We start from the raw sequence: 26,568 nt of genomic DNA, 5'->3' as shown, positions 1-26,568 counted from the left end.
ACCCAGCCCAGCCGGGCGCACAGGGCAGCGGCGCCAGGCAGCTTGCCAGTGGCCACGGGAGAGGCGGTGGGTGCCCGGGGCAGGGTGTTCAGTACCTGCCCGCCAGGAGAGGTGGGACACGTTTCCCAGGTCAGCAGCTGACCAGCCAGCCTGCCGTCCACGGCCCCCTTCTGCTGCTTCCACCCCCTCCTGCCCCAGGCCAGGCCCCGGCTCCCTCCCCCCGCCAAGCCCTGGCCCGGCGCCCAGCTGGGCCCTGGGGGCCAGAGTTACTGTAAGCGGCCTGGCAGGCCCGAGGCCTGGACTCTGCCAGCTGGCCATAGCTGCTGCCACCTCCCACTACCTGGCTCGGCCAGCCAGGGAAGGTTACCGAGACCCCCACCCAGCCAACAGGCGACCCCTGTGGCAGAAGGCGGAGGCGGAGAGAAAACACAGGCCCTGCCAAGAGCAGGCTGGCGTCCGCAGCCGGAGTCCAGGCTGAGCGCCCCCTCCTGGGACACTGCCCCGACCCGCCAGGCTGCCTGTGGGCCCCTCCCCCTCACCCTCCCCACAAAGGGAAGCACCACCTAGCCTGGCCAAGGCGAGGGGAGGGGATTCTACGCCTTCAAGCCCCTTCCCCCAGAGGCACTGGATGGGGCGGGGCGGAGGTGGGGCGCTGCTCTCAGTAGAGCTGCCATTTCCACCAAATGTCGAGAGGTTTGTTTACCCGCCTCCAGCCTCCGTGTCCAGTCCTTGGAGCTATTTATAAGGCCCTCCACGGCACTGGGGCGGGGGGGGCGTGAGAGGCGCCGGAGGACAGCACTGTTCAGCTCTCCCTCTGTCCCCCCAACACCAAACACAGTCCCAGCCATCAGCCTACAAGCCCCCCAGACGACGATCCCCCTTGTCTGGAGGAGCCCTCACCACTGCCGAAGAGGCCCAGCCTCGGCCTGCCGCCCTCCACCGCCCCTCCCACCATGCCCCCCACTCCACTTACTGGCTGGGGATGGCGTGCTATAGCCGCTAACTGGAAGCTGGTGCTGGAGAGTGGTCAGAGCGCCTGGTGGGGAGAGTCCCCCCAGCATGGGGGGGAAGAAGAAGGCGTAGGGGGGCACCGGGTATCCATTGAGGTGCCCGCCCCCAGGTGTCGGGCAGGAGCTGCTGTTACTGGCCATGCCAAGCAGCCACAGTCAGAAGAGCAGGCAGACAGTCTGGCGGAAGGCTCTGGCAGGCTTCAGGCCGCCTCTCCTCGGGTCATGGGGCCTGGGCCCAGAGGGGGTTTGGGTGGTCAGCCCACCCCCCCCTTCTGTCCTGGAGCTGCGGTCCAAGGCTAGCAGGCTGATCTCGGCCTCCTGGAGCCCCGACTCCAGTTGGGGGCCAGGTGGGCTGGGGGACGTCCCAAGAGCCGGTCCTTTGGTCAAGCAGTTCTGTGAGCTGGCACTTTCCCAGGAAGGTCCAGAGCTGGCCTTCAGGACGCTGAAAGGATCCCTCTCCTAGGTGGGCCCCGGCTAGGTGGCTGGGGAGGCCATGTCCTGTGATGCTGCAGAGAGAAAAAAGACAGGTGAGTGGGCACCGAGGAGCAGGCGCACGGGCATCCCCCGCGGAGCTCCCCAACCTGGGCAGCCGGAGATTTTCCCGTGGCACCCGGCTGAGCAGACAGCTGGCACCATGCCTGGCTGGCAGAGACGGCCTGGGAGTAGGGCCCAGACACTGCTGGGGGTGGCAGGACAGCAGAGCCAGGCTGGGGAGACGGGGACAGAGCCCAGAGCTGAGGAGGGCCTCTCACCCACAATCCTGAGAGGAAAGGGTCCCCGGTACCATGCCACCCCAGAAGATTCCTGCAGCAGAGGAAGGCAGCTGGCCCTCCTTCCCCCAAAGCAGGTTACCTGAGGTCAAGATGCAGAGAACGTGTGCTTGAGGGGAGGAGGGAGGGGGAGGAAAAGCTGCTTCCCTAAAGCGGTGGCACTTCTCAGAAAAATGACTCCTAAGCCAGGGGGCCCCCGCTTACACCACTTCCCCCCCAAATCCAAGCCCGAGCACCCCAGATGGGTCTGTCCCACGGGCCGGAGAGGAGGCCCATTTACATACATACAAATAGGGAAATGGGAACCGAGGACTCCTGGGTATCACCTCCATTGCCTAAGAGCATGATGGGCAGGGACTGCCCAGGGTGGAAGCCCCCTACTCCCAGGCAATGGAGGGGCAAGGGAGACTGATCTCAGAGTTCACCCACATACTCTGTCTGCAGAAGCAACCTCCCTGGAGAGGGTGGGAGGTGGGCAGGAGATGAAAGGCCAGATGCCCCTCCACCAGTGCATCCACAAATCCATACCCTGTTTGAACAGCTGGGACCCAAGGACACGCGGAGATAACACCACAGGTAGCAAGAGACAGAGATGAACCCAGAAATTCCACGACACAGTGAGACAGACAGGCAGCAACAAGAGCAGAGAATGAGACGGAGAAAGAAGCATCCACAAGAGGTCCAGGAGGATATATATAAAGAGTATCAATAAATATGCACGTATTTATATATGAGTGTGTGTGTATACACACACATATGACATAGATGAGAGACAAAAGAAAAGAGACAGAAACATGGCCAAGCAAAACCACAATGAGATACCACTTTGCATCCACTAAGACGGCTATAATCAAAAACACTGATAACAACAAGTACGTGAGGATGCGGAGAAATCGAAACCCTCAGACGTTGCTGGTGGGAATGTAAAATGGTGCAGCTGCTTTGGAAAACAGTGTGGCAGTTCCTTAAGAGGTTAAACACAAGAGTTATACGACCCAGCAATTGCACTTCTAGGTATCTACCCAAGAGGAGTTAAAACGTAAGTCCACACAAAAACTTGTACGTGGGTGTGGATGTTCATACCAGCAGCCCTAATAGCCAAAAAGTAGAACCGATCCAAATGTCCATCAACTGCTGAATGGATAAATAAAAAGTTGCACATCCATACAATGGAATGTTATTCTGCCATAAAAAGGAACAAAGTACCGATATACACGACAACATGGATAAACCCTGAAAACATTATGCTAGTTGTAAAAGACCACCTATTGTATGATTCCATTTATATGAAATGTCCAGAATAGGCAAATCTATAAAGGCAGAAAGTAGATTGTGGTTACCAGGGGCTGGGGCATGGGTTCGAGGGAAATGGGAAGTGACTGCTGAATGGTATGGGGGCTCTTTCTGGAGTGATGAAAATTTTCTAAAAGTGATTGTGGTGACAGTTGCACAACTCTGTGAATATATTAAAACCAGTGAATTGTACACTCTAATGGGTGAATTTTATGGTATATGAATTATATCTCCATAAAGCTGTTAAGAAGAAAGAAAGGCGGGGAGGAAGGAGAAAGAAAAGAAAAGAAAAGAAAACAGGGCCACAGAGATCCCAAATAAGGACTACATCCCTTTCCAAGCCCTTCCTCCCCAAGCTCAGGCCGTGCCAGGCTCCAAGCTCCAGGCTCCAGGCTCAGACCTGGAGTCCAGGGGACACACACATGGCCAGCATTTGGCTGAGGACCATGCCTGGGATGGGGGAGTTCTGCCAAGGCCACTATGGACGAGGCCAGGACTTCTGGGCCCAGCCGGGCCGGCCAGCCAGCCTGTGACTGTGCGGGGCTGAGGGAGGGGGAGGGGGACAGGTACTTGCAAGGAAAGGGGCAGCTCCCCTATTGTTAACGAGCATGATTTTGACTGTTACTAATTATGACGACCACAGGGCCTCTCTCCTTACTCCTGAATGAGGTGCCCCCTTCCTTCCCCAGGCCCCTGCCAATTCCCTCCCGGGCTGCGAGGCTGACGTCAGAGAAGCAGGGACCCCACCCGTCGGCCAGCTGCCGCCCTGGCCCCCCACAACCCTGAGGGGCGCCACACAAGGGGAACTCGAGCCAGCAAGGGAGGGAGGGGTTGGCTGAGCCTCACCAGCGTTGACAGTCAGACCCTCACATACGTGCACACCCACTTCCAGAAACTCACACGCGCAGCTCCAGGGAAAGCGTCTGGTGGCCAAGAGCACGCGTGCTTGCACGCCCAGCCCGGGTGCATGCGGGCACACACGTGACACGTGAGGAGAGGGAACCCGGAGATGCGATCCCTCCACACCTGGGCTCCACACACAGCGAAGCCGGCTCCAGGCCTGCGTGCCCGGCCCGGGACACAGCTCCCCACAGACGCACAACCACAGCCTCAGAGTTTCCCAAACTGCACTTACCCTGGCCCTCACCCAGCCAGGCGAACCTATGCACCTGCCTCCCTGCGGCCCGGCCCCCCAGTACACAGCAGGGTCCACAGACACAGAGAAGCACACCGGTGGATTCAGGTCCAAATGGGGGCCAGCCTCTCTGAGGTGAGGCCCAGGAAGCCATTCACTCCAGACTCCAGGCCTCCTGACCCAGCTTTTGGGGCGGGGGGTGCGGCAGCAGATTCGGTCTGGACCCTCTGGAGCCAACCCTTGACCCCAGAGGAGAGATTAACGACAGCCGCCTTAATGCCTCAATTCTGCCCCTGAGGAGTTTGAAACTGGACCATACTTCAAACCTCAACCACAGATACACACCCCAGGGAGAGGCTGGAAGGCGTTCCCCACCCCCATCGGAGCCTCAGTAAAGAAGCTCAGCCTGCAAACTTCAATGCAGTTAGCTCCCTGGGGAAGGCCTTGAGCCAAGGGAGGGGGCAAAGGTTACAGAAATGGGCCAAGGGCCAGGCTGGCCAGGGAACAGGGATGGGCAAGGGCAGGGATGATGGGGGCGGGGCCAAAGAGCACAGGCCCGGCCTCAGAAGGTCCCTCTGGAACCATGACCCTTGGGGAGATGCCTGGGCCCTGGCCCCCTGCACCCAGGGGTGGAGAAGACACTGTGAGAGAATCGAAACCAGCACCAAAGAAAGGGAAAACAAATTACCCACATCCAACCTCCACCCTATGCCCGCCACCTCCACTGCCCATGGGCACCCTCCCTTGAGGGAGAGAAAAACCACAGGCCCACACCTCCCATACCCGGAGCCCAGCCTCGGCACAGCAGAAAGGGGGGGTGGGGGGGAGGGCCGGAGCACCTGCCACCAGCCAGGCACCCCTGCCCGCTGGGGCCTCCCTCACCCTCAAAAGGTGCCAGGATCCCTCCCCCAGTGTCAGGTGTCCCCAGCGCCCCGTTCTTTATGTCCCCAGAGTCACACATCTGGAGAAAAAGGCAAATATTGGTCGAGCTGTGAAGACAGTAGAAAGAACCAGAAGTCTGAAGGGTCAAATCTCAGCTCTGCCACTCTGGGTGACCTTAGGCAAGTCACTTAACCTCTCTAAGCATCTGTTTACTCGTCTGTGAACTGCCTACCTCAACAATGGGCTGTGTGATTTAAGAGATAAAAGTCCTGGAAAGCACCTAGCACAGCGCCCACCCGGCACACAGCAGGTGCTGGGCAACGGGTCCCCTCCCTCCCCTGCGCCTGCCAGCACCACCTCGGGGCCTCCCTGGGCAGTATGTCTGCTGTCCCTTCCCCAGCCAGGGCTAGCAGCTGCTGACAGGGCTGGGCGGGAGAATTACCCATTTTCCAGGGTCTGCTTCCCCCCAGACTGAGGACAGGAATGTGGGGAGAGGAATATTCGGGGTGTGGGTGGAGGCCTGACCACAACCCTTTCCCAAATTCCCTTCTTTCGTTTCACAAACCAAAAAAGGGAAACCTTTGGACGTGGGGAGGGGAGGAGGGGAAAAGGAATAGACGATTTCCCCCCCTGCCCTCAGGGGAGAGGAGCCAGGGGTCCCCAAACCCAGCTGGCCCTGCCCCCCTTCTTCATCCACTCCCTCCTCTCTGCTTCCCAGGCTACCCCACTACCATGGCTCCCAAGGAATAGAAGCTAGGCAGTCCTGGACGGGCTGAGAGGAGGGGATAAGGATTGGGGAGCGTAAAAGAAGGGGGGACAGGGGCTTTCCTAAGCATTCTAGACAGTCAGTGAATCATATGCAAATGACACCCAAAGCTCAAGCTCAACTTGGGGGTGGGGGACACGGACTCCAGAGCTGACGGAAGCAAAGACCCAGCCCCTCTGGACCCCCTCCCCTGTCAGGAGCTGGCAGAGCAGGGCAGGGCGGGACAGGGCAGATTTCAAACCAGAACAGTGGGCTGGAACTATTTATAAACTTTCCAGGAAAACGCACACACACTCACACACACACAAAGCCAAGACCTCTCCCCTCCCCCATACTCCTCAGATCAGCAGAATGATGAACATTACTCCCTTTTCCCCTTTTTTCCAGAGGCCCCTCTCTCCTCCCGGCCACTCTGGTCCTCTGTTTACCTTTTGCTCTCCAGGCTCTGGGCTGCAGGAAGCCAGCAGGGCCAGCCTCATTTTGAAAGAGACCACCCCAGGAGGGCCTGAGAAGGATCAGCGGGGTGAGGCTGGGACAGGTGGAGGGCACCTCTTCCCCACCAGTCCTCAGAAGCCCAGGCCTGCCTCGCTGGAGCTGGGACTTGTTGGAAAACCTGCCCCGAGCACATGCAGGGCCTGAGCACATCTACGGAGAGAGTCAGGGGAGTGCTGAAGTCCAGAGTCTGGCCTCTGGATGCTGCCACTGCCCCCTGCTCAAGACACAGCACCTAGTCCCAGAAAAGTGGATCTTATGTTTCCCCAACTTGTACCCGCCCAAGCTTCTGCCCCAGCTACACAGGGCTGCCTGACCTCCACGGGCCATCAGCCCCGCAGTGACTAAATACCAGGCAGAAAGGGCAACTGGACAACCCAAGCCCAGGACAGGCCAGGTGCTGGGAGGAGGAACTGGGGTGGGTGGGGGGGATGTCTGCTGGTCAGGGCAGTGGCCCGACTCCGCACCCCAGGGACTGCACCCCAGAGCCCCCTGGGAGATGTGCCCAGGGCCTCCGAAGCCCAGGGCAGCTGAGGGGCCCACCCAGAACCAGAGCTGAAGCCTCCCACCCAGTCTTCTCTTGGAGCAGAGAGCAGGTGAAAGGGCAGGGGGCAGCCCAGGCCTCAAGGAGAGGGAAGGGCCCACGGGGAAGGAAGAAAACAGGAAGAGGAAGAGATGAGGCTGCCGAGGCCACAGCCAGACCACAGGAGTGTGTGGACCACACAAAGGCAGCTCTGTCCGGGTCGGGGACCAAAGGGGCACAGACAAAAGGGGACAGCCCCCCAGCCTGGAAACCACCGTCCTCACAGCCAGCCTGGCACGGGGCTTTCCCCACCCCCACCTTGGCAGCTGCCCCCTCACCACTGTCTCCCCTCTCCGCAGTGCAGGAAGCATAACTCTCACAAGGGGCGGGGGCTGCCGAGCGCACAGAGCAGCAGGTATGTGCGCGGGTGCGCGGCTGCAACCCGCCTCCCCCAACCCCTCAGCTCTGCCCCGGGCGGACAGACTGTCGGCACGACCCCGTGCTACCAGCCCCCTCCCGGCGTCCTTCCCTAGGGACCCCGGGCTGCAGGGAAGCCGGGAACGCCCGCCCCCGCCCCCGCCCCCCTCCCGCCTCAGGATATCCTTTTGGCTCTGACCCCAGACCGGGCCTGAGTCAGACCGTGCCCCGCCCCACACCCCCCATCCAGCGACCCCCAGGAACTTCCTACTCCCCACGCTCCACACCCACCTACTCAGGTGGGGCTAGAACTAGGGGGAATCTCTTCCCCTCTCCACCCCCAGCTGAACAGGGAAGCCCACCAGGGGGTGGGGCGGATGGTCACAAAGTCCCAGGACCAGCCCCTTAAAGCACAGGGCCTGCGGGGTCAGGGCGAAGCGGGTACAGGCTGTGTGTGGAGGGGAGAGGAGGCCCTGCGGACCACCACCTCCCCAGCCCCAAAACACACACAACTGGGGATCCTGCCCAGAGCCCCTCCCTACTCCAGCCTGGACCCCAAGAAACCACAGAAACTCCCTGGGGAAGGTAGTTTCCATGAGAACACAGGACAGGAGAAGGCTCCAAAGGGAAAGGGGACAGGGAGCGGAGGTTCCAAGAACGGGCATCTTTCTGGGACAGCGGGACCCAGGCTGGAGGGGACAGGGTCTGCACAATCGGCCAGATTCACAGTCAGCCACAGCCAAGCACAGCCAGACGTGGTCACAGTCTCCCCGACGCTCAGTCTGAGTAGGTGGCTGTGACTCCTTCCCACAGACACAAGTCTGGGGGGCCCTGGGGGATCTGGGGCATCGGAGACCACACACACTCAGCTTGAAACAGCCCCCTGGGCAGGACCCCCCAACCCCCCCCTCAAACTGTGGGCCTAGGGGGAGGGGCAGCTCCCTCCCCACAAGAACCAGGGTAGTGCCCAAGGCAGCCATCTCCATGGCAACCAACAACAAACATCCCGGGAACCACAGAGGGACAGGAAGTGACAGCCACGTGACAGGAAGACAGTTTTTTCAGTGGGGGGGGCGAGGAAGATTGTTAGCAGCCCCTGGGGAATCAGCTGTCCCCTAAGTTTCCCCCACTTGTAACTGGAGGGAAGGGGTCAGCTGGGAAGGTGGCCACACACACACCCCCAACCCCACTGCAGTGTGCTCGGTTGGTCGCAGGGCTGACGGGCCCTCCCTTCCCGCCTGCCACTCACGGTTCTCCCCGCTGGGTCCCCCTCCCTTCCACTTCCTGCCGTGACTGGAGATCAGAGAACTCCCCACCGCAGCTTCCCCTTCTCAATTCTCGATTCCTGGCCTGAAGGTTTCACTGTGGGGCGAGGGACACAAGGAAGGAGGGCTGGGGACCTGCGGTAGGACCCAGGGGACAGAGGCTCTCCAGGGGAGGAGCCGGGAGGGAGCTACTCCAAGGTAGGTGTGTACACACAGGCACACATAGAGTGAGTGGGTCACGGTGACACACCACCGGGCGCAGTGACACACAGAGACTGCCTGACCTCAGGCAGCTCTGGGGGGAAGGGAACAGGGCCATTGGATCCGCCCCGGCGCGCCCCACTCCAGCCCGGTTCCTGAGCCTCCGAGTTCAGTTCAGGCGTCTCCTGGCCTCCAGGCAGGCGAGGTCCCAACCGTGCCCAGCCCCCACCGCCTCTCCCCTGCCTTTCGTGCTGAGGAATCCCCCTCCCTGCTCCAAGGTGCTCGCCCAGACGAGGGCACCTTGGCCGGAGGCGGGGGGAATGGAACCTCCCGCCACCCCCCTCCCCTTCTCTGCAGATGTCCCAGACTATATTTAGCCCAAACCGGGCGGCTAGCCAGACCCAGACTCCCCACTGGCCCGGAGCTGAGCTCCCAGTTTTTATGCAATTAAAACATTAACAGAGAACCACCCCCATCCACACACCCCCATACCCCCCAGCCCAGCCAGAGCGGCAGAGCTCAGAAAACACAAGGGCAGCCCAGCCCTGCAGCCAGCAATGCGGCTGGCGGTCATCGGGCAAATAGCAATAAACTCATCCCCTTACCCATCTCCCGGGCCCTAACCCCCACAGGCAGGATAGGGACATCACCCACGAGATCATGTTGACACTTGTGGGGGGGTGGGTAGGCTTTCCTTGTTCCAGGGCCGGAAGGGAAAGGCATATCCAGTGGCGGGGGGGGGGGGGGGTTGCCTAGCTGCAGAAATTCCACCTGTCATTTTGCAGCCCCCCTCCCTGGCCAGCTCCAGTTACAGGGCTGGGGGTTGGCAACAGGTGCTGGCCAGGCTGGCAGCAGTCTAATCCCCCACCCGCTCCCCAGGCTGACAGTGGTGCCTGAGGTCCAGGCAGGGGCCCTGGCCAGCAGGGTGCCGGGTAAAAGAAGGAGGCACTGCTGCCTGGTTGGGGGGGGGGCAGCCCAGGCCCCTTCTGTAATACCTGGCCCCCTGGACTCTGTGATGTGTACTGGAGGGTCTGGGGAAGGCAGGGAAACCTTAGTTCCACCGCACCTATTTCATTTCCCCACGACGCCAGGCCGGGCGGGCTAGAGTGTGGGAGGTCTGTCTGCCTGCCTCTTCCTCCTCCTCCTCTCCAAATTCCAGGAACAGGCAAGGGAGGCTCCAGTTGCAGAGAGAGAGAGCAAGCAGGCGGTCCCAGCTGGGGGGGGGGGGGGGCGGGGACTGGAGCGGGAGGCAAGATCCAGACGAGGCAAGAGACGCCCACGCCCAAGCCAGACAGGACAGACACACCGACACTGACACATTCTCCCACTCTGGGCCTGGTCCCCGAGTGCCGCCCACTCTGCAGGGACACCCAGACTTCCTCAGCCAATCCTGCCCATCCCCAGAACACTCCCTGGACACACACGGAGAGCCAGGCCTTCGCTCCCACCCCACATCCCCCCACAAACCCTGTGGGCTCCGTACAGCAGCCAGAGGGTGGAGAGGGGAACAGAGGGAGGAAAGACAGCAGGCGTCAGAGAGGACATGGAGCCAAAGCCCTGGGAACTGGGGTATCAGTTGCTACACTCCTTTCCCAAAACCCAGTAAGTCAAGACAACCCTGGCCATCTTGCCAGGAGCCCTGCCAGCTTCCCACACTCCCCAAACCACCACCACTAGAAAGGGTGTGGGGTGCTGGGCGAGTGGAGATTACCCCATTTACTCATCACAGGGATAGGATTACCCTCCCCAGATGCCCATCACCCCCAAACCCAGACAGAGCTCCTAAATGGACCCCACAGAGTCCCAAACACACCCACGCGTACAGCCTAGTCTGGGTCCTGCCCTGCCCGTGCCACCCAGAGGACAGGGAATGGGGCACTGAGGTTTTATCTGGGGGCAGGCCCCACCCTGTCACATAGTTCTGAGGACAACCCACCTAAGACCCTCAAGTCTTAGCAAGGAGTGGCGCAGGGGTTGGGGGGGGGAGGGGTTCCCAGAGGGCAGAGCCAGCTTCCAAGACCAAATGATTTAGGGGAAGGGGAGCTAATTAACTGGGGTCTGGGTCAGTACCCCCAAAACAGACCTTAAGGGCCACTCAGACAATGCCCTTTCCCCCCACAATAGACAGGGTGGCAGGAACCACGTCACGGTACATGTGGGTGACTATGCCCAGCAGGGCGGCATGGGGGTGATCAGGATGGGGCTGCCCGAAGCTAGCTTCCTGCCAGGCTGCCACATGGCTGGGAGTAGGAGGGGGACCAGAGAGATTTCCCAGAGTGGTAGCAGGGGCATTTAGGGTCAACCTGAAGGATGGGGATTTGGGGGCTATAAGAGGAGGTGGCCAGGATTAAGCGGTTCCAAGCCCAGGGTCTTCTCAGAACTGCCACTGCATCTGCACTGCCCTCATCAGTCTGGCAGGGAAAGTCCTGAGGTGACCGCCTCATGCACACTCATTCACACCCTCCAAATCCAAGATCCTCAGCTCCCAAGGGTCAACTCCAGTCTGACCCTAGTGACCGCTCTGTCTCAGGAATGACATGGTCCAGACTCCCAGGCAGAACTGATGTCCTAGCCCCTCCCACTGCACCAACACCTTTCATAGCCACAAACTCCCTGACTCCACAACTACCCCTCTTCTTCCTCCAGGTCCAAATACTCTTTCTCTTATTCCCTCCCCCAGACTCATCTCCACCCCTCACAGGGGAAGCCCCAAGGCTCCAAACCACCCCCCACTGCAACCTGGGGCTTCCCCAGCCCAGCCTCCCCATCAAGCACAAGCCCTGGAAGAGAGTTTGGGGCTTGAGCCCGTTTCCTAGCAAGACCTGGCAACCTTACTGAACCACTTCCCCAGAACCCTGCCCTATGACCACTGCAGCCAGGGAAGGGGATAAGAGACATCCCTGAATCTCCTAACCAGGAAACTGGAGGAGGAATGGCAGTTAGGAGCGGAAGTGAGGGTTGGGGGTAAGCAGCATGGGGTGGGGGAGTGGGGGAGTGTTCCTCTGAAAACACACACACACACACACACACACACACACACACACACACCCACGTGCACTCATCTCGAAGGTAGAAGGCAATCTGGTTACAGAAGAGGGAGCTGGCACTAGTGGGGGCCAAGGGTACCCCTCCATGCCAGCACGTGGGCAACCTATCCAAGGTAAGATGAACGGTGGAAAAGCGTCTCCAAGACTGGGGGGCTTTTCTTATCTGATTTCCACCTGAGTTAGTCCCCATCCCCAGACTAGCACACTGGAGGCCTGGCCTCCTTCTCACGGAGCCTGACAATAGGGCAATGCCCAGAGAGGAGAAGGGGCATTGCCAAGCAGATTTTCCAGCGCCCCCTCCCACATACACATCTGGCTAGCAGCTTCCCCGCCTTCTGGGTGGCACCAGGTCCCAGACACCCTCAGCAGAGCAAAGACGACCAATCTATTCCTTCCCCCCTACACCCCCAAAAGCTTCCATAACCCCATGGTGCCACCCGACCCAGAGACATCCCTCCCTGGCTGCACTGGCTCCCGTCCCCAATTCTGACGGCTCCCCGCGCTCCACGGGGGACACCAGCTGAATGGGCCCCGCCCCCCAACCGGCTGCCTCTGGTGGGGGTGGGCCCCCGGGCTGATTCTCCCCAAACCACAGGGCGGCTCAGATAACAGGAGGGAAAGAAGGAGGGGGCTAGTCCGTTGGGCATCCGATCTCTCCCCAAACAGGTTTGAAAGTCTTTTTGTTTTGCTTGTTTGTGAAGAGAAAAGTGAGAGAGAGCAGGAGTTCCCAGCGGCGGTTCTGCCACAGCTCGGTCGCCGGAGACACGCGCGGCAGACGGCCCCAGACGCCTCACGGCTTCGCGCGAAGACACGGGCGCAGACAGAGGGACAGACGGGGCTCCCCCACCCTGAGCACGGTGGCGCGGGGTTGGGAAGCCCAGGAAACCCCAGGTTCCCGTCGGAACCCGCCCGGCACCGGGTCCCCGCCCACGGGTCCTCTCAGGAGCAGGCCAAGGGGCCGCGATGCCTGCGGGAGCCGGAGGCTCTCCAAAATCCCCGGGGGAGAGGTTACCTCGCAGCGGAGGGAAGCAATCCGTCCGGGTCGCCCGCGAGCACGGCGTCTGCCCTGACCCTGAGCCTTGGAGCCGCTCGGCGTCAGGGGTTGCCGGGGTCCAGGGAGAGGAGCGGTTTGGGGGGCCGCGGCTCAGGGGCGCGGGGCGAAAGCAGCGGCCATGGCGAGTCACGTGCGGAGGCTGAAACTTTACCCGGAGCCCCAGACCGGGGGGCGGAGGGTACCGAGCAGCGGGGAGGACCTCACCCTCGGGCCCGCCCCCGGCCGCCCTCCGACCAATCACCAACCAGGGGCGGGCCCACAGGATCACGCCCCCCCCTTCGCCTTAACAGACCCGGGAAAGGGCGAGTCTTAAAGGAGCCGCGCCTAGCAGAAGGCTGGACCGTGGGAATCTGGGAGAATCCCTCCCTCTGCCCCAAAAGGAGAGATTCAGAGCGAGAAGGGGGAGTTCTGCGCAAAGAATGGAAGGAGGGCTCGGTAGAGAAAGGACTGCAGTGTGCGGTATCACACTCCCTTCCCTCCAACGACACACCCACACTCACAGGGGTTAAGGATCATACGCACACACCCCTCACACCTAAACCGGGGTTAGAGGGGCTGCGACGTAATATGGAAGCGAATACAGTGACTCCGGCCCTATCTGTCAAGCCCCTGACTCCCATAATTATAATCCTCCTCCAGGAACCCCTTGAAAATGAGAGCTGTGTGACCTTGAGCAAGTCGCTTCCTCTCTCTAAGTCCTAATTTTCTCACTGGCAAAAAGGAGTGCAAAAGCAGGTAGACCGCCCTCAAGTACACCTGCTCTCCTCGTCTCCCCCAAACACGTTTCCAGCTCAAGTGGGTCGGAGGAACTCTGGCCCAACCCAACCCTTCAGCAAACCCCAGAACCCTCCCCGCAAAAGGACAGCGGCTCTTGTGATCTTCCAAGAGCCGAGTAGGGGGCGCCCAGGAGCACCCTTACATGCTACGGGACTCTCAGACCCAAGCTTCTTTCTCCTGGCCCAGGCTGGAGGAGCCAGGAAAGCTCGCATTCTTGTTCCAGCGGGGCAGGATCTGAATCACTCTCCCTCTGCAGAGACCCCAATCCCCAACACAGCCACAAGCCCCTCCCAGCCTGCTGCTCCGTTTGGGAGGACCATCTCCCCACCTCTAGCAGTCCACTGGGGGAGAGAAAGAGGAATCAATAGGGAACACCCCCCTCCCCGTCCCTGGTCAGAGAAGTAGCCACAAGTGCCCCCACAGGACTTCCCACTGGAAGGGGAAGTGCCACACTCCCAGGCCTCCACCCCAGTGAGAAGACTCAGCCTGACCCGGCTGGCAGAGCTCTCAAACCCACCGGCCCGACGGCCCCCGCTTTATAGACGAGGAACCGCAGGCTGGGAGTGGACACGGGTTTAGTCCCCGATCACCCTGGCACCGGTTGCACAGCCGGGTCTAGGACCGAGGTATCTGATTGTCTCTCTCCAGCTTTGGGGCCCCAGCCTGGGTGAGGTAGGATAAGCAGGGTCGGCGGGACGCTGTGCCCTGAGGTCCGGCGGCACCGGGGAAGAGCGTCCGGGCAACGCTTCCCCAGGCCCCTTCCCGCCTGCTGGGCCTGGCCGTCTCCCGCTCCCGTCTGGATTTCCGTCCGCCGGTGCGAACCGCCCGCCCAGCCCCTCCCACCCTGTCCCGTCCAGATCCATCCGCAAACATGCGCTCAGCGGGCAGGAATGCGCCAATGGCTCCCAGATGTGGACGCCGACGCTTAACCCCTTCCCCCCCAGCTCCCCCCCCACAAAGGCATTCTAGAGTGAGTCCAGCCAGCAGCAGGGGGCGCCGCCCACATGAGGGACCAGCCTGGGAGGGGACTTAGTGCCAGCCAACCCCCAAGCCCGCGCAGGCTCCTCCTGGCCTACATTCTACCAGTCTTCCTTCCCGCGGAGGCTAGAGGGGAAGGATCACAGACACAGAAATACAAGCGTGCACAAACACAGGTATACTGCCTCCCACGAAGGGTGGCCTTCATGTACACCTGCCAGCACAGAGGGTCAGGTACACTGGCGTACACGGAGATGCAGGTGTGCAAATGCACACCCAGGACACGCATATATGCACACGCACGTGCACATTCAGAGCACACCTGTATGCACATATGTATGCACACAGAACAAGCACATACAAGACAGGCATCTGTGCGTGCACAAGGTCATGAAGTAGAGGGTGCGGCACACTCCCGGACAGAGCAGTAGACCCACAGGCAGATGAGGGAAGAAATTCATGCACCCACAAACCTGCTCCCCACAGGGGGCAGTCACTCACGCACAGAAGATCGGCACCCAAGTATACAAGCACACTGCACGCCTTTAGGGCACTCCCTCCCTGCCCAGCTGAACTGCAGCTGTGCTGGGCCCACTCCAGTGTCCCCAACCCCCACCCTCCAGGGACCCTCATGCAGGAGGGAGAAGGAGGCAGCAGGAGACTGGCAGAGAGAAAAGCCACAGTCCCAGGTGCTCCTCACTCCTCAAAAAAGACACTCCTTCTTGGGGCCTACCCTTCCCCTGCTGCAGGCAGAAGGAGAGGGGCTGGGGGTGGCGCCTGAGCAGCCGGCTTCCCGAGACAGGGATCCCTCTTCCCACTAGAGGAAATCTGAGAGAGCCCTGATAGGTGCAGGGCCGGTGACAGCCCCCCACACAGACAAAGGAGATACAAAACAGCTGTGAAACACCCCGGGAGAGCCCGCACTTCCCCCAAAACAAGGCCTCCCTTTCATGGCCTGTGGGGAACTCCTGAAGAATAGCATCATTGGTAATGGGAACAGAGGATGGGAAACTTTGACCATCTGGATGCAGGTGGGGTGGAGGTGTCTGCTGGAACCCGAACCGACCCCAACAGACTCCTGTCCCCCTCCCCAGCCACCCAGCTCATTCCCAAAGCCCCCTCATGGCTCCGCACATCTGATTCTCACAGTCCTGGAGGGTCATCTAGGGCAGGGCTCCTGCTTCCATTGTACAGATGAGGACATTGAGGCTCCACCAGGGAACTGCCTTGCTCAAGGTCATACAGCTTGTCAATGGCAAACCTAAGATTCAAGCCCACAATCCCCTCCTCACACGCCCTCCCATTTACTCTGAACGAAATACATTTCCACACAGTACCCTGCTCCCTCTTCCTTTACCCTCTCAGCAGAGCATATGGAAGAAACACCAGCCTTGCCTGGCTCTGCAGAGTTGTGGGTGGGGCCAGGACATGCCAGAGAGAGATCAGAGAAGATGCTGGGGGCTACACACATAGCCCCCAACCCCACCCCCAAGCGTGATGCCCACCTGCCCAGCAGGCATGGCCAGTGACTCAGCTGCATCCGGGGGAGATGCCAGGGCAGTGACTCACCTACCGAGAAGAGCTGAGCCTGGCACCTTGCCAGCCCCAGGACAGAAGTGACTTAGTCACCGAGACTGTGATACCCAGAAGGCACAGCCCAGGGATTGGGGACAGGGGCAGGCTGTGTCCTCCATGGTTATGTGCATTACAGGCATCCTGGGGCAAGCCATGGCTTTACCCGCCCCTGCCCCCTCCCCACTGCTCACCCCCACCACGCCAGGCCCTGCTCCAGTGCAGACAAGTTTTGTGAGACCCCCTGGGCTGCCCTGCCTCTCCCCTGAAGCCTGCCCCTTGCCCATCACTCACCACCCACTCTCCCAGCCCCGCCTCCGCCTGCCACCCAAGTTGTACCCAGGCTGTGAGTCTCCTTTAACATGTCTTGGCAACACCTCCTGCCGCCACAGCCCCTCTCACCAACACCCGCCCCCCCCCAAATACACACATGCACTCATACACACTTCTGCCAGCCCTGCTTCTGCCAGCAGCTGCTGAAGTTGTTCAGCAGGAGGGGAATCGGGAGGGTGGGGTGCAGGGATCGAGTTACCAGAGGCTGATGGGGTGGGCTGCCACCCAATCCCTTCCCCAGCTCGTCCTCCTCCCTGGGCACAGCCTGCCTCACCCACCTGCTCCCCTCCCACCTCTGGCTGGCAGTGGACTCCACCCAAGCTAGAAAACAATAAATGTTCAAGGGTATTTGTCATGCTAAGACCAGCCCAGTATATGAGAGAGAGGGAGAGAGAGAGAATGAGAGAGAAGACAGCGATGGACAGAAAGAATAATTCCCGTGCTCGGTGCCCAGGCTACAACCACTAGATGTGTGTATCTCTGCGTATGTTGAGCCAGAAGTAGACTGAGTAACTCCCCAAGTCCTGGGAGAGTTGATGGGGCCCAAGAGGAGCCGACCGGCTGAACAACCTCAATCCATTTGCACTATTGATTTCTCATACACTGCAGCCGGCCTGATGGGGGGGGGGATGATAAATAAGCCCCCCAGAGACATAGAAACTGAGTGGAGAGGGGGGAGGGGCCCCTGCGCCCAATCTGTGGCCCACTGAGACCGGCTTGCTGAGGAGGAGGTGGGTGGCAGGAGGGAGGGTGGGGAGTGGGAGTTGGATTCAAGCCTGTCTGGGACACCTCCTTCCAGCAGGATCTGAAGCTGATTCAAAGAAAGAAGGTGGGGGACAGGAGCATCATCTTTGGCTACACAGGCAGGGCTCTGAACAACTCGAGAGAGAAAGAGAGGGTGCCATTCATACCCTGGTCTATGGAATGGCGCCCCCTGCAGCTGTGCAACGTGGTGGCCCTGGGGATGAGGCTGAATTCTGAGGAACCATGTTTCTGCACTGAACTCTCTTCCCCTACACCTCCAACCAGCTGCCTCCGCCTCTAGGCCTCAGAAGGGCTCACTTCTGACTGCGATTAGAAGCCAATAGCAATCTCCCCGCTCCTACTCCCTTCCTTTGTTGAGGGAGATTGGCAAACAACCACCTTGACCTAGGCACGGCAGGATGGGCGCTCACAAAAGGCTCTGGAGAGTCTGGAAAGCTGCATCCTAGAAAGTTGGTCTGTCCCTAACTCATCCTAGGACTGTAGGCACAACCCCCAGCCCTCTCTGGGTCTCTAAAACGGAGTTAGACCGAGATGCCCCTTCTCAAAGGGGTCTCCAAGCTCCCGGCTCGCCAGCCTGTGAGACTTTTGGAACCTGCCCAGCACCTTGATTCACATCAGTGGCCACAGGCCACCTAAACAAACCCCAGCCCTGACCTCCTTCCAGCCTGAACACAGACTCTCTCCGCATGGTGGAGACTTATGAACACACCCAGCTGGGGTTTACCGGAGACCCTGTGTAAACAAGCAGAGAGGGAAACAAACCAGGAACCCAGCCCTTGCTGCAGGAGGGGAGAGACCATGACAAGAGAAAAACAAACAGTGCGAGGGGCCTGGGCTGGGGTTCCAATGCAGCCAGCGACCGACCGGTTGAAGGTCCTAGGGCAAGTCACATGCCCTCAGTCTCACCCTCTGTAAGGGGGAGGGATGGTCCAGGCTCCTCTAAAGCCCCTTCTGGTTCGTAGTCTATTTGGACAGAGAGAGCCCTGAGGAGTCCCCAGGACTCCCTGGCCCAGTCCAGCCCATCTACCAGGTCAGGACCTTCTCCCCCTCTCAAGGTCCTACCCCTGCCCGCCACGCATCCTTGCTCCGTCGGCTGCCCCTCTGGCCCTGCCTCACTCCACCCTCCTGCTTACCCTCACCTTGGCCAGCCCCTCTGCCTGCCCCGTGCTTTTCTGCACGTCCCTCCTGCCAGGGGACAGACCAACTAAAAATAGTCCCTGCAGCCTTTCTCGCCCACAGCTGCCCAAAGAGCAGGAAATGAGGGGGCAGGGAGGCCCATGTCCTGCTCTCCCCCACAAACTCCCAGCCCCAAATCAGGTCCAGCCCTCCAGCCTGGGGCTAGTGCCAACTTGGCCATCTCGGGGGCATCCCACGCCCCTTCTCTAGGGGGAGGCCTGCCCAGAAGTGCCTACAATCAGAGAGCTGTCCTTACCCCGCGGGAGGAGGAGGGAGGAGGCCAGCGGTCTAGAGGGAAACCTTCCCAATTTCTGACAAATCAGTGCCAACCACATTGTGGGCACCGAGAGGGCAGGGCCTGGCTCCACTGACTGGTCTTTTGAGGGCAGAGGGAATTGGTGTGGGGAAGTTTGTGCTGGTTTTCTTCATCCTGGCCCAGCTGGAAGGAAGACAAAATAGTGCCCCAGCCTCAATTACGCTAATCCCCTGCTCCCCCAAACATGTGGGTGCAGACAGAGGGGTTTCGGTAGACCCCCGCCAGATACCATGGGAAAAAAGCTCAAGAGGCTAGATCTTGGCTCCCACACGTAAAGATGGAAGCCTGGAGGCAAGAAGAGGCCATGCCTGCCAGGCTGGGCAGATGCTGCCCTGAAGCTGAGTCAGAGGTTAGGAGGGAGGAGCCGGGGTGCTGGGGCACCAGGGGCTCCAGTGCCCCCACCCCTAACCCACCTGGGATTTCTGACACCTCCCAGCCCTGGGAGAAGGCCCTCCCCACGCAGGAGGAAGGAAACCAGCTTAGCGATTCTCTGGAGGCCTGCAGAGCAGCCCTGCACCATGAGGCAGGCGGGAAACCCAGGAGTCCTGGCGCCCGGCCCAGAGAGTGAATGAGAGAAATACCTTGGAGTGGAGGAAACAGCCCAGAGTGAGGCAGACACATGGTGCCCCAGCAGCTCCCAGATGTGACCCTTCAGGAAGAACTGGCCAGAGGGGCTGGATGGGGCAGGCGAACACATTTCTGAACAAGAAGAGAGAAGAAAGCAGAGCCCTGGGGATGGGGAGGGGGCTGGGCCAGCCGGTCTCTCACCTACTCTCCTCTTGTCCAGGTCAGAGTGCGAAATGCTGAGGTTAAGGGCACTAAATATCAAAGAGGTCCTGGGGTCCTAGGTGTGTTCTCCACTTCCCTTGTCTCCAGACCCCAGCCTGTTCGTTCCTGAGCTTCCCCTGGCACCCCTTCCCTGGGGCCAAGCCAAGCCAGGAGTCAGCAGGCCCAAGGTGGTGCCTTGGAGGCCTGGGCAGTGCCAGGGGCAGCCCTCATCCCATCCTCCCACTGGCTTCCCTCCTGCCTGCTCTCAGCCGCCACACATATCTCAGCTGTCGAATCCGATTAGGGCTCCTGCCCAGTGAGCCGGACAAGGAGGCCACTGGGCAGGGGAGAGACAGGGACAAGGACGCTGAGCAGGGATGACAGGAGGAAGGTGGAGACAGGGCTCAGGGGAGAAGGTGTGGAGCCCCAGAGGACGAGAGCTGGTGGCCGGCTACAACCTACGTTAGGGGAATTCTGCAGCCCCTGGGGCAAAAGCCTGTCTGGTTCCTCCATCCCCCAGATGGGCAAGGATGGGGGAAGGGAACTGAAGGCGGAGAGATGACCTAGATTAGAAAGAGAATCCCATCCTAGAAACCCCCCCCCCGCCCCCGCCATTACTACCATTTGCACTGGGCTGTAGGATACACTGCTTTATGAGGTCTTTATGGCCGTATCTCTATTAGGCAAGCGGGTCTTGTTACTAATAGCCATTTTTATAAATGGAGAAACCAGAGGCTTAGAGAGCTGTATAAACGCACATGGTTAAAAGAGCGAGCTGCGTCTCTCATTCAGGCCTGATTCTCAGTCCACTGCTCACACTCAGAATTTACTTCCCTTCCTGGGTCAAGAGCAGAATTAAGTCACGCCATTATCCAAGTTTTCCTCTAAAACCAACCCTTCGGGTATCTGGGGAGTCATGGAGGGATACAGAACACACCCCACACCAGACAGAGTTACCAGATAGGGATGTGCCACTCACCTACCGCACAGAGAGCTAGAGGGGTTCCCTCAAAATGTGACCCGTCTCTTCCATTGCTCCCCACCCCAGTCTGCTACGCCCAGAGGCAACACCCACACTTACAAACACGGTTACCCCGACAAGCCATACACCCCTCCTGCAAACCCACCAAGCCAGAATGAGATGCCCTAGATCTTCAGAGAACAAGGCCTGTCAGCCCCCAATGAGAGGGACAAACAAGTCACTGTAAACAGTAGGTATCATCCAACCCTCTCCCAGAGAGCCTGCAGGAGGGCAGAAGCTTTGGGGTAACACCAGGAGCCTGAGCTCTGAAAGCCAAGGAGCCCAGGGAGCTGGCATGGCTGGGCGGCCTCCCTGATCTGGTCCACACCCCCTTCCCCAGCCATCTGGGCTGAGTTTGTTCTGGCCTGGGCCACGCTCTGGGATGTCTCAACGCACCCAGCCACCTCCATCCTAAGATTATAGATCTTACAACCATATGGTACACACACACACACACACACACACACATACACACACACACACACACACGGTGCGGGGGGGTGCTTTTCATAGGGGTTGAGGTGTTGGCAGAGATGGGAAAGACAGCTCTTTAACCTGAAAGAACTTTCCCCAGAGAAAAAGGTCACACACACACACACACACACACACACACACACACACACACACAGAATTGTTCACAACCTCCACTACCCTCCAGCAAAGCCTTTGGCCACTCAAATGTGCAATGAGCCTGGAAGGAGGCACTGGTTCTACAAGGTGAGTAGGGAGTGGGGGGCAAAGTCCTGAGCTCTTAGGGCTGGGGTGGGGGCAGAGAGGAAGCAAGAGAGAAATCTCCCAGGGAGTCTCGGGTCCCCGTCCGGCTCCCTGTCCGGCTCTCTGTTACCCCAGCTCTGCCAATTCTCCCCTCGAGGTGAGGTGGGGGAAGGGGGATTAGGCAATACTGCAAAGGAGGGTGCAGGGGCTGGGGCCTGGGCAGACCTTCCCCCACTTGCCATTCTTAGCTAGAGAACGGGAATGCCTCGAGGGGCGTGCAGCAAGGGCGCCGGAGGGCGCAGGGGCTCTGAGCTTCCAGACACCCTTCTGTTCCCAGGCTCCCACCTCCCTGCACTACAGCGAGCCGTGGGGGAGGAGGCATGGGGAAAGCCTGAACTGCCGAGAGGGAAAAGACCAGATCAGAAGCGGAGAAGCCAGGCGGAAGGCGGCCGACCGAGAATTGGGAAGGGGTGTGCGTGGTCCTACCTGCTCAGGTGCGTGCCGGCGGGGGGCGATGGGGTTCCCAGGAGAACTGGGGAAGCCCTCTCAGCTCGATTCAGGATTCCCCCCTGCTTCTGGGTTAGGCTGCTGCAAGAGGCGCGGGTTCCCGTTGGGTCCTAAAGCCCACTCTCCAACCAGGAGGCTCTCCCCACCCTCTCCCACCGTCCCTGACTGGGTCAGCGGATGCAGAGCTGAACTGATGGGGCAGAAAGAACTCACTGGAGAAAGACGAGGTCTGAGTCATGGGCTGGGACAGCAAGAGTCCCCAGTGTCAAATACACAGCACATGGCTGATTTTAGCTGACGATATTATGGGACAGGAGAAGACATTTCTTCTGCCTGCCCTGACCAGATGAATCTGGGCTTTGGGACTGAAGCTGGGGTTAAGATCGTTTTCCTAATCACTCCCAAGTAGCTTGGCTATTGAGAATTTGGGGAAGGGGGCGTTCATTTTGGACGGGAGCTCACTTCTACCCTCCCCCTCCTAGACAGAGCACAGTCTCCCCATCTCTCCCCCACTATTCCTAACTGCCTAGAAGGCCACGCCAAGGGCGGGGGGGGAAGTCCTGATTTCCAGCAAGTAAAAAGAGCAGTATGACTTGGACAGCAGTTGGAAACTGGCAGTTTTATATCCTTAGATCTGGGAGTGTGTGCAGATACACGGAGCCAGGTGAGAGTATAAGCAGGTGGGGCTGGGGGACTTTGGGTTACAACCATTAGCAGAAGTGGAATTGTCAGTGAACGAAGGGGACGCAGAACCTAGGGGTCAACTCGGGCCCCTACCCAGCCCTTAATAGGATCCTGAGACTTTACTAGAATGAATACGTAAAAGAAAGAATATTTTCCCAGGTACGACTTAGGATAAATATAGGGGGGCAGAGGGCCTCTTATGCACAATTAGATCAACTTCAAGGTTACAGACCCCGTTTAGGATAGCCCACCTTCTCCAAAGGGAGAACTCACGGTTGGTGGGCCAGGTGGGCCAGGGAAAGGTGGATGGGAAGGCTGCAGAGGGCTAGGGGGAGAACATTTTGCAAGGAGAGTTGCACATATCCCCAGCAGCAGGGCAGGGAAAATGTCACGGGGTGAAGGGCCAGGGGAAGTCAGGGACAGAGTCAAGGGAAGGGAGAGGGCATGGCCTCTTCCTAGAAGGGGAGAGGGCAGCAGCTCTGCCTCCACCTCTTCATCTGTCTGGCAGGAACTGGGGAAAGGAGCTGGACCTGGACGGGAAGTTTGGAGGGCCCCGGGGTGGAGTCCATGGGGTGAGCTCAGGTCAAGCCTTTCACCCTAATCTGCCTCAATTCTCTCCCAGCTGTTAAACAGGGCTCTCGGTTCTTCCCAGGCAGTTAATGAGTGTTTACAGAAGAGCCTGGAGATATTCAAATCTCAGCTGGGCCACCACTACAGTTATAAAGCTCAATAAGGGCTGAGTGTCATTTGGGGAGGGGAGGAGTAGAGGAAGAGGGAAACAGACTACTCTCTTACAACCTAAGGATAAAGCCACGCTCACAGAGCAGCGCAAGCCTCAGCTGCCACAGGATATCCTTGTGCCCAGGGATGGAGGTCACACACCTCCATCCCTCCAACCACCACCAAAGGCTGGCCTGCAGCTAACTGTGGGCAGAACCCAGGCTACAGCTGGTCTTCATTAACTCCAGCTTTTTTCACCCCCCTCCCCGCCCCATACTGTGAACCCACAGCTTCAACAGGCCTAGGCTGGAGGGGCTGCCCTAGCCCGACCTTGCAGCTGACTCTGAGGTGGGGGGCACCGCACCAAAGGCCAAGCTACCAGCTGAAAATAAGGTTGAAGCAAGACTCCCTTTTTGCCACTGGGAGCGAGCAGGGAGGAAAGAAAGGAGTGTGGGGCTGAGAGGGTGGAGGTGGGGGAATTTAGGGCAAGCAGCAGGCAGTGAAGTCAGCAGGATCGGGGCCCGGAAACCCCTACACCCTGGGGCCAAGTCCTACTCTGGCTTCGCCTTCAGCGCCTTCAGCTTGAGTCTTGGCGGGGCCCCAAACTAGGGAAGGCCCCGGCTGCCCCTTCCCGCCTCCCTCCCCCCACCCTTATTAAATACACATTTTATCTCTCAGCATCTTCATTATCTTAACTGAAGGAGACAAGCAGTGGATGGCGGCAGCAGAGAGCGCGGGGGGTGGGTGGGTGTGGGGAGCAGGCGCACCCTTGTTATAAAGTGCTGATCTAGCTCTTTCAGGCAGTGTGGGAAACAGAGGAGGGATCAAAGGGAGCCAGGCTGATTCAGAACTCAATTAGAGCTTTTTTAAAAAAGAGCCAGCTCTCTCCTTTCGCCAGTCTTCAGACAGCCTTCACCCAGGCCCCTTGCACCCAATTAGCTTCTCCTGCCAGCGCCTTGGGCTGGGGTTGAAATCAAGCGGAGGCCAGAGGGCAAGCCTTCTTCCCCTACAGAACCACCTCTTCTGGGAGACGGAGACCTGCTGCTGTTCGTAGCTTAAGACAGAAATGTCTTCGAGGGCACCTGATCTTTTCGGGAGGAACCGGAGGTCACATCTTTCCCCAGAAGTTAAAAAGTGGGACATCAGAGGTGGGTTCCTCCCTGATCCCTTGCCAACTAGAGGCACAGCTTCTGGCCCATCTCTAGGGACATTAGGGAGCCTCCAGACAGGCACCCCCTCTTCCCAGCCTGTAGGTGGACTCTCTCCCCAAAGCCAAGGCTTCCTGGGAGCAACATGGAAGTTGCCTCAAGCAAAGTACCACATCAGAGGGAGCCATTGGAACGCATCTGTGAGGCCGACAAATGCTGTGCTGACACATGTTGTAGGATGGAGCACCTCTTTTACAACGGCCTGCTCCACCTTGGTGCAAAAGCTCGAGCAATGTCTGCCTCCAGATTAGAACTGTCCCCGAGATGGAGGGCGAGGTAGCATCTTACTTGGTCATGTATCTGTTCACTCAACAAGTTTATTGAATACCTCCCAGGTCTCAGGCACTGTACGAAGTGCTGGGGACAGATACAAATGTAAATAAAATCTCCATCTCGGCTCTCTCTTTTGGTCTCCCTCAGTAGTCAAGGTAACCTCTCCACAGATATTTTTTAAAAGCCCCAAGTCGTATCTCTTTCCCCCTTCCCAGTTCTTATTGCTGCATCTTAAAAGGACACTGAATAAAGGCAGGGAGCAACGAAGGGGAAGAAAGAGAGAGCTCTGCCGACTTTCTGGATCTCTGGATAGCTTGGACCTCACACTCTCTTGCCAGTCATCCAGCCACAGGCAGGTCTTCACTGAGCCAGAAATGTCAGTTGCAGCTCTGGGGTTGAAACTCACACCAATTTTATTGTGTCTGTGTGCGTTCCATGGCAATACCCACCAACACTCTATGGAAGCTTCATCTGCTACTGTGAAGAAAAATAAATAAACCAGGATACAGACACACAGCCCACCACCTTCAAGAGGAAGAATGTAGGTCAGCATCTCTGCCACTACTCCCTGCGAAACAGCCTATGCTCCTGGCAAAAAACAAGTAACCACAGGCTCAGTCCAGCCCCTTAAAAATCCCACCAGAGCTGTCAGCTTCAGTGAGAAAAGGACTTTCTTCCCCCTCAGTCCGCTCCAGCTGTCTGAATCACACTGAAGACCTCACTGACAAACATGCATCAGGTGTTGCTCCCACAAGGGCAGCGGAAGCCAAGCAGGGACTCTAAGGCAGCTTCACGCATCATTGACAGAACCAACCCTGTTCCAATTGCTGAAGTCTTAAGAGCATCAATGACCTAGAAATTGACAGTGTGGGGAGAATGGAAGGAAAGGAAACTAACAAACCAGTACACAGAAAACCTGATTTCCAAATACCAGGGGAAAGGAAGAGAAAGGAGGTAGAGGGGAAAGAAATCTGGCCCCTTTGAATCTGCAAAGGCGATCTTGGCTCAGAGCCATGGAGGATGCATAGCCGCCCCACTGCGAGGCAAACCACGTTCCTGACTCCAGCCCTGCAGTTAAGAGGAAGGCGCCAAGCCTCCAACACAACGAGGTGGGGAGGCTGCTCCTTTTTGGGCAGGATCCTACTGTGGACACAGAACAGACAGCAGCTGCCCACAGTGTGGAAACAAACTGTAAAGCAGTCACGTCTCTTAAGGCTGCAGCATCCAATAAAATGTAATTTAAATCAAGCCTCGCATCTGTTCTCAATCCCATTCAGTCTCTGCTTTCCATCAGCCTTCGGACAATCTCTGCAATTATGCTGGTTAACCCTTATAGCCCCAGATACTTTACAAGCTTCTAGGTATAGAACTGTGTCCTCCCCTCACAAATTGCTCTCAGAGGGAATGAATGCTCTAGTAAAGGAGTGTGACGGTGAGACAGTCAGACTCCTGTCTATAGACTATGCGCTGCTACACACACGGGTGGGTAGTGTTCATTTCAGAGGGCTCTGTGTGCCCTTCTATCCCATACCACCTGCTGTAGCCCAGATCGCATTGCAAGGATACAGTGGGCAGCATGAACGAAACAGCGGCCAACAGATCATTTGTACACATATCAAGTTCTCAAACCCAAGCCATATCAGGAAGGCGGGAGGAGGCAGAAGAGCTCAGGGAGCAGCAGACTTGGTCACTGGCTCTCAGACCATTCACAGCGCTCATGGTTTGCATTCCAAGCATTTGCTCGAGTTATAAAAGTACAGCAACCTCCCAAATGAAGCAAACTTAAGTTTCTCTTTTCCCCTTCTCTCAAAACTACCCCAGCCCTATGCCTGCACTTTCAAGGCAGTCAGTGTTATAATGGTGCCCTCTGGTGTCCCTGTCACAAATTGCCATTTAATGCC

General features: G+C 58.6%; 1 protein-coding gene and 1 long non-coding RNA gene across 6 annotated transcripts in view; one reads left to right on the top strand and one right to left on the bottom strand.

Moving 5' to 3' along the window:
• The window catches only part of RARA (retinoic acid receptor alpha), a 43,645-nt gene extending 21,748 nt beyond the window's left edge, over nt 1-21,897 (bottom strand). Inside the window, exons 1-2 of one of the 3 annotated variants that reach the window (XM_082442505.1) lie at nt 21,762-21,897; nt 974-1,516 (exon numbers count right to left, since the gene is read on the bottom strand). In XM_082442505.1, coding sequence (XP_082298631.1) covers nt 974-1,151 — 178 coding nt within the window. In that variant the 5' untranslated portion in view covers nt 1,152-1,516; nt 21,762-21,897. Of the gene's footprint in view, nt 1-973; nt 1,517-1,762; nt 1,783-12,813; nt 13,692-21,761 lie in introns of those variants that run through there. The other 2 variants (XM_082442504.1, XM_082442506.1) reach the window with 2 other exon arrangements.
• LOC309650791 lies at nt 17,257-25,915 on the top strand. 3 transcript variants are annotated; one of them, XR_014257732.1, is made up of 4 exons: nt 17,257-21,432; nt 21,613-21,769; nt 24,199-24,334; nt 24,883-25,915. It is a non-coding gene; the product is annotated as an uncharacterized lncRNA (long non-coding RNA). The 3 variants fall into 3 exon arrangements; XR_014257731.1 differs by having other exon boundaries at nt 17,257-21,278; nt 24,199-25,915; XR_014257733.1 differs by having other exon boundaries at nt 24,199-25,915.
• The last annotated feature ends 653 nt before the right edge of the window (nt 25,916-26,568 follow it).

The sequence above is a fragment of the Balaenoptera physalus genome (assembly GCF_965194825.1).
Source record: "Balaenoptera physalus genome assembly, chromosome: 20".
Classification (NCBI taxonomy): domain Eukaryota; kingdom Metazoa; phylum Chordata; class Mammalia; order Artiodactyla; family Balaenopteridae; genus Balaenoptera; species Balaenoptera physalus.
This window is presented reverse-complemented; position numbering and strand designations above follow the sequence as displayed.